This window comes from Protopterus annectens, chromosome 8.part0, assembly GCF_019279795.1.
Source record: "Protopterus annectens isolate FY-2018-M chromosome 8.part0, PAN1.0, whole genome shotgun sequence".
Classification (NCBI taxonomy): Eukaryota; Metazoa; Chordata; order Ceratodontiformes; family Protopteridae; genus Protopterus; species Protopterus annectens.
Genome location: NC_056741.1, coordinates 1,395,819,985 through 1,395,828,369, shown reverse-complemented (window position 1 = coordinate 1,395,828,369; position 8,385 = coordinate 1,395,819,985). Strand labels below are relative to the sequence as shown.

General features: G+C 34.1%; 1 protein-coding gene across 2 annotated transcripts in view; it reads right to left on the bottom strand.

The window, feature by feature from the left end:
- Nucleotides 1-973: 973 nt before the first annotated feature.
- The window catches only part of LOC122809459 (sterol 26-hydroxylase, mitochondrial-like), a 564,348-nt gene continuing 556,936 nt past the window's right edge, over nt 974-8,385 (bottom strand). For both annotated transcript variants that reach the window (XM_044080981.1, XM_044080982.1), the window contains one exon: nt 974-1,927. In XM_044080981.1, coding sequence (XP_043936916.1) covers nt 1,796-1,927 — 132 coding nt within the window. In that variant the 3' untranslated portion in view covers nt 974-1,795. The remainder of the gene's footprint in view (nt 1,928-8,385) is intronic.

Here is an 8,385-nt window from a genome sequence, read left to right as displayed (position 1 = left end):
CTACTAAAGTGTATGGGCAGTTTAAAAATGTGATGGTTAAAATAACATTGAAACTGTATATTTTCAGCAGTGTATAAATGCTTCCAGTAGCACATAGTTCTTGTATTTTATAGATATTAGTATATTTCTAATCTTTTGATATAAAATTATTAATAAAAGTAAAGAGTTAATTCAGTTGCAAAGAGTAAATGGAACAGTTCTAAGTCATAAATTAAATTCTGTGATTGCAAAAGAATAAATTAATCAAGTTAAAAAATAAAACTAAAGCAGACACAGCTCATAACTAATAAAAATATTTTCACATAATGGTCTGCAGAAAAAGTTGTTAGATACATTCTGTTTTGGTAGTAATACTTGATATAATTGTATTAACTATGCAAAATTGCATTTTGACTTGTATCAAAAGAAGACTAAAGGTTTTGTTTCTTAATGTGCTTTCTATATAATGTGATCACAAATACATATCAGTATAAAGTGTTTTGAGTATGTTTAAAAAAAGAGGGAGTTATTAGGGATTATGAATATAAGGCTGAAATTAATTCTGTTGTAAATATGCTGAAATATAAAGCATAGAATAAAAAGTTTGCTTGAATATATGTATAGAGTTTAGCAATGTAAAATGGGCATTCATACTATATGTATCTTCACAGCATCAGAAAAAGCCTAACAAAGCAATATTGGAAAGCAAGTATCACATGTTTTTCTTATGCTTGTAGAACAAATATCTAAACTCAGCAATACATGATGTTTTTTCAATAGGAACAGAACAGATGTTTTTTTTCATACTTCTCTTATTCTGATTGCATGCATTTGTGCATTTTTACATCAGCAGAACTGCTGACAGGACAATAGAAAAGTCTAAAAACAGACATTATGTGACTTCCCACAGAAGGCCAAAAAAGATACCAAGAGGAAATAAAATCTATGTGCGTGACTAGCACTCTATATAACAACTGTAGTTATTCAGTTATGAGAGAGAGGGACAGAGAGAGGTATTTTGTAGAAGTCATCATTCATATCTGTAATGAAGGAAAACTTTGTAAATATATACTGCAATCCAACAGAAAGAGTACATGTGGTTTATTATAAAATAAGTTATCTGTAACTGTGCCTATAGCTACAAAATATATTTCTTTATCAGTGTGCAATTTGAAAGGCTTGGTGCTTTAAGCAGACTACAGATGGAGTCATGCAAAGCTCTGTGTCTCTGATTCAGCAGTAAACAGCACAGCAAGACTGTGCATCTTAAGAAGACTTTAGATCCAGCAAAGTATAGAAGCAGCGCAAATTAAAATAAATTTTTCACCACCATCTGCCTTTGAAGCAGAAAGGCTGCAATAGTGCTAGGCAAAAATCAGTACCTGTGAGGTGATTTTTAAACCTGTATACAAGAAATGACATGACCTGGTTCAACTCCTCCTCTCAACTTTTGGAAATTTGGTTACTGGCCACATATCTCATAAGGCAAAAATAATTAGCCAGATGCCTTGCATTTCTTCCTGAAATGATCCATTTGTTAGCACACAGAAACAGAAATTCATGAAGTTTGTTCTGATTTGGAAAAATTCCAGAAAAAGTCATGCTGTACATTAAGCTACTCTGTGAAGGCTCTTAAAACTTCACGAAGATAATCCTGAAAGATAAATTCCACTACACCTCACAGTGAAATGGACAAAATCTGAATAGTAACCTTTAGATATTCATTTCTTGATATGATCTACAATGTTTATTTCATTCTGTTTATACTCTTGCAGAAAACGTATGACCTTCGAAGTTGTTGCTTTGCTTCATTTCTTTAAGCAGAAGTCACCGATTGCCTTTCAATGAACAGGAGATTAATTGGTTTGTTGGCCACCAAAACAGTTCGTGCTACAGGTATAACATTCTCACAGTCTGGTCCTGGTCTCACTTCAAATGTCTTCATTATCTGAAAGATATCACATGCATTAATAAACAACATATCCATTTAACACACTGACTGAAATTCTTCTTTATATGGACAAAATTATTTGCAAAACTTTTTATATGTTGCTTACTGAATAACCACTTCAAATATTTGGCTTAGAGTGAAGTGAAATACTGTTTATTCCAGGACGTTAAAGTCTTTCACTAGAATTTCTTATATACACACACATATTTTTATAAAGTTATATAATTAGTTAGTTATGCTACTATTTAGTATTACTAAGTGTTTTATTATATGTTGCTTAGTAACCATGAATGCAAATGTTTTGATTGGTTGAATAGACTTGGATAGTATTATTTAAATCATGAAGTTTTTTGTAGGATTGTGATCTGAAGAAGCAAATACACTTTGCAAAAGCACTTGTTTTTATGTGGAGTTCATATCAAAAGCTTAAGGATATTTGCTGTGGTCTGCTCAGTATGTTGTTTCTCTGGTTGCTGCACTTATTTTGTACTCTAGCAGTTTATCTTCCAGGGCAATGTATTTAATTTACTTTGTTGATTTGTTTCTGCTACTCGGGGAGAACATGGCTGAAGGTTGTGCATCTGGCACTGAACTTGATTACAATCCACAACAGAGTTGGAGAAGTAGAATTGATCATTTATCCAACTTTTTGAGAGGTGATGATAATCCTTTATTAATGGATCAAGAACTTGTGCAAAAAGTTGAGGTAAACCATGGTGTTGAGGAATCTAAATTGCTTCGTGAGCAAATAAAAACACTTGAAAATGACTTATATCACTTAAAGATTTACAATGCCAACAATTTCATATGGAGGCATGCTGCACTTTTAAAGTTACACCTCAAGGCTTAAGAGTGTTTGTTATGCACACATTTGGTGAGTCACATCCACAATTATTGACCAGATGGCAAAGAATAAACATAGACACAAGTTTTTGTTATATGGGGCTCCTAATAGTATATTTCCAGCTGACTGAAAACGAGCTTTCAGATAAAGTACAACATATGCAAGAAGAAATCTATAAGAAGAAGCATTCTAATGATGTAGCTGATGTTATGATCAACAAGGTCATTGGTTAAGTATGTGCCAATGAACGTAAATTATTACAGCAGAAAAAGAAAAAACTACAAAGAGATAAGAAGGATTTTGCAAACAATCATGTGTTCACTTGGCCAAAAGAAAGGTATGAGAGACGTGAATCGGTAACTGCAGAGAACGCAATTCATGCTACAGATACTACTGTAGTCCATCTACCCAGCATTAAAACTACTGTGGAATGTGGGAAGATGATGTCATGCCCCCCCCCCCGCCAATATCATGGCAACACTGAATTTGCAAGACACACCCTTGGTGCTTTAAGTGAAGAAACTTCAGCTTCCTCTAGTAAGTCGTCTGTTTATTGCACACCAAATGAAGAAGTAACTTTAGGTGCAGCTCCCAATAAACTTAATACTGCTGAACCTGTGGTATGTAGAAAAGCCCCTTGTGTGGACTCAGAACAGGTTTTTTTATAATTTGACATTACCCTTTCAGCAGAAGAGGAAGCATGCAATCGAGTCAATGGAGAATCGACAGAAGAACAAATGGAGGTATCTATCCCAGGAAGGGAATGTTCAGACTTTAAAAAAGATGTGGAAACAAGCTCAGTAAATCTTGTATGGAACATTTCATCTAGAAATTTAACTGATGTAGAAATTAATGTATTAAAGCAGGGGTCTTTCATTTATCCCTGCTCAGCCAGCAGACCTACCAGATACACTGGTGGACCTAAGACATTTTACCAGGAATGTGACACTGAAGCTGATGTATGGTAACTGAGATTCTATTCAAGATACTTTTCTTTTCAGAAAACCCAGTGCATATGTACCACAATATCAACCTGTGTTGGATGTATTTATTAAGTTGTGTGAAGTAGATATTTATATTGTTTTCTAAGTAATAATAGCAGAAGAAAAGGCTTTGTTAATTTGACAGCAGCAGAGAGACAAGCACTTATATCTTTACAACAGGATAATAATATTGTTATTCGGCCTGCAGATAAGGGTGGTTTGATAGTTGTTATAGACAGGATGTTTTATTTTGAGAGCATTAAACGAATGTTGGGAGACCATCTTACATACAGGTTAGTGGATATAAATTATATACAAAGGATAGAAAATAAATTAATGAGGTCACTGACAGAATGTTTGAGCAATGATCTGATATCGAAGGATATTTTCAGATACTTTATAGTGGAAAATCCTCATGTGCCTATGTTTAATTGTCTCCTGAAGATCCCTAAGGATTTATTTTGACCCCCCTTAGACCGATAGTTGCTGGAGATGGATGGCTCACTGAGCCACTGTCTATATATCTAGAAAAACAGTTGAAACCCATTTTAACAAGCTGTAGTTCTGTTTTAAGTGACAGTAAACACTTCTTACATGATTTCTATGATTATGTTGATCAAATTATAGTACAACTACATGTTATTTGGTTACACTTGATGTAGCATCCTTATTTACCTCTATACCAAATTTTGAAGGAATACAAATGGTGAAGCAGATATTGACATGTAAAAGCAACTATGATGCTAGACACATAGATTTCCTCTGTTTTCTTTTGGAAATGGTATTGGAATACAACGCCTTTACTTTTGATGGTAGTTATTACTTATAGACCTCTGGCGTAGCTATGGGCACTTCTTGTGCCAGTAGCTATGCCAACTTGGTCATGGTTGCATAGGAAAAAAGGTGGTATTTGATTCTGATAGATATAATATGTTTATAGGCTTTTATCATTGTTTTGTAGACGTCTTATATCTATTATGGATAGGACTTGAGGAAAAATTACAAGCATTTGTGAGTTGAATGACAGCACTAGGTTTTTGAAATTTACCTACAAACATTCTAATAAGATGATTGACTTTTTGGATGTTACATTGCTGAGGGGAGATGTTGGTACCTATCATACTAAGTTATATAGGAAAGAATGTTTTTGCCAGACATACTTACACCGCACAAGTATGCACCCTCAACATGTATTCGGTAATGTGCTTAAAGGTCAAAATCTTAGGACTAGTCAGCTTTATAGTAAGACAGAAGATTTTAATGCAGGACTCAACCAAATGAAAATAGAATTTTTATCCAGAGGTTATTGTAGCCATGAGGTAGATAACACACAAAATGTAGTAAAAAAGGTAAGGAATACTATGGGAAGACCCTATTTTTCTTCTTCTAGGTCCACACATAAAAGGAATGATAATTCAAAATGTAAATTATTCTTTGGATTTGCTTACTCGAGTGATGAATGGGGTATAAGAAGCATTATTAATAAACATTGGCATGTATTACATTCAGATCAGGATACAGTTAGGTTAGTTGGGACCAAACCCAGTTCTGGGTATAGAAATAAGAAATCTTTACATCATAAACTCTGCTATCTGAAAAATACACAAGATTTAGACAATTACACAGCAAGGAGAGGTACACATAAGTGTAATGCATGCTCTTTTTGTATGCATATTGATGAGTCCCCCACCTTTACACATCCTCAAGGAAACCGAGAGTTTACTTGGCTACCACTAGCTGATTGTAACACTAGAAAAGTGGTCTACTTGGCCTGATGTACACTTTGTAGTTCATTATATGGAGGCAAAACAAACAGACACCTACGAGAGAGGATATGTGATCATTTATACTGTGCATGTAGGGGGATGAATTATAGTACATTAGCAAAACATATGAATGAACGTGGAGAAGGACATACGTTTACGTTTCTGGTGTTAGAAGTTATACAGGAAGGTGTTAGGATGTTGTTAATGCTACACAGCAAGCAGAATTAAGATGGATTTTTACATTAACAGTACACCAGGGTTAGGTCTCAATGACTATATTTCTATACAACCTACCCTAAAAGCAAGGTCACTAAAGAAATGAATTTTTACATGTATTGTTTTTAATACATCTTTTTTAACAGGTACATTTTATAGATTTGCTTATATACACATATATTTACAGAGTTATATAATTAGTTAGCTATGCTACTATTTAGTATTACTAGGTGTTTTTATTATATGTTGCTTAGTAACCATGAATGCAAATGTTTTGATTGATTGAGTAGACTTGGATTGTATTATTTAAATCATGAAGTTCTTTGCAGGATTGTGATCTGAAGAAGCAAATACACTTTGCGAAAGCTCTTATCATTGTTTTTATGTGGAGTTCATATTAAAAGCTTAAGGATATTTGCTGTGGTCTGCTCAGTGCTTGTTTCTCTGGTTGCTGCACTTATTTCATACGCTAGCAGTTTATCTTCCTGGGTAACATATTTATTTTACTTCTTTCACTAAAAATAGTGAAGCAAATACTCTGATATAATATGTCCTCTTACCTGATGTAATATATCAGTTTCCATAGCTAGTAGATAGGTTATTCATGTCAGTTTGTAACTGATGTCTTACCCCCAGGAGAAATGACTTATGTCAGTCTCATGAAATAGTAAATCCTCTCTATTTTTCTGGGATGTAGTGCTGCTGTACATGAATCAGTATTAGCCCAATTCCCTCACATCAAATCTACCAAACACACACACACACACACACACACACACACACACACACACACACACACACACACACACACACACACACACACACACTGAAATGCATGCACCCACATAACTTATTCAAGTACACCAAAACACATATGTATGTAACTGACAGATTCAGAAAAGGCAAACCTACACAATCCTTTATGGGGTATTTATTCCCCTTTCAGCCCTCTGTTCCAACAGTTTCAAGGATGCAGTACCTACCTGTACATAGATATCAGAATATATGTATCTAAACATGATTATCTTATAGGTATTTGATGTGCCATTAAATGATGCACAATCCATTTGTGCTGCCACATTGACTACACAATGTTTAACTCTAACACGTATGTGGTGTCATACATCTAGCAGCCTACATACATCCTGGCATTTCAGTGCATTTTCTGAAGAATCATCTTAAAAAAAGCATACATTAAATAAATGTAAATATTTTGTGAACAATGAAAGCTATTAAACTGTGCAAAAAGCAATGTTATCAGTAATACAGTGATAATAGTGCATTAATAGTCTTTCTTTAAACACTATAACATTTTATAATGCACACAAACCCAAAATTATACTTTTTGTTAAACGTTCAAAAATTGTTATATCTTAGAAACTGCACAACCTAGACATACGTTGTTAGAACACTTTTGTTAACCAGACATAACATAAAATGACTCTGACTGCATGTTTACTGAGTTATCTACAGATATATGAAAATATATGCTCAAGTGTATAATTAGCAATACAAATAACACTATCTCTCAAGATATGCAAATAACAGTGTAAGTATCATGACATTTTTCTTCATCATCTAAGGTTTCACCTGATGTCATTCAATAATTTATAATTCACTTGTTTTTTACAGTATTGTGTATATTGAAATTGGGCTTACTTTCACAATTACTAACAATGAGCAATGTCTCCGTTATACTGGGATATAACTGGACATTAACAATCAATTTCCGGTCTCTCACCATGGCATTTAACATCATATCCCACAATAGCAGGTAGGTCTCTCAATTATGAAAATATAAGCATAAATATGAAAATAAGATTAATAAATGGCAAACCGTGATTCAGTTCTCTACTGCAGGACATCATAGATTAACAATCTTAGTGTCATTTTTTTAATCATTTGTTGCCATTTCTAATACTGCATGTTACTAGCTAATAAGTTGCTTAAAGAAACCAATCTCAAAAATGGTTTGAATGCCAAAAGGAGCTGTGGGTGTTAACTGGTGCTATAAGCTTGAAAGTGTTTATTGAAACTATACTGATTGCAAAAGAAAAACATACATCCTTCTTTTGTGATCAATAAAAATAAGTACAAAATGTTAGATATGAGAAGCTTCATTACCCATATCATCTTAAATATAAGTCACACACACAAAACAAATGCACAAACATACACACAGTTTTGGGATCTTTGCCTTAGTACTCTTCATCCTAAGTGTACCCACAAAAAGTTTGCACAACTCCTACAAAGAGGGAAAGTCCCTCACTTAAGGATTAGACACTTTTGGGCAACGTGAGTGTTCTTGCATTCAAAAACAGGTCCAACAGCTTTTGACAGCCCTAACAAATGAGACAGAGCAGTTGACAGGTGTCTGGATGCCATGGAGATTGACCAAAATGCTGAAATATTGAAACAATTGATTGACTGATGCCAGCACAAGCAGCCTGTTGAAAACATAAAACACCACAACACATATCAGCACAGAAAATAAGCAGTTTCCTTTTCCAGTCAATTAACAAAACCCTACCACCATCTTCCTGCAATTTGTGTTACAGAACGTTTTATTCTAAGGTGAGGTGTAGGGTTGGGGTTTCACAAACACTAAACTTACTCTGAGTATTTGACCAAAGGAAAGTAACTCAT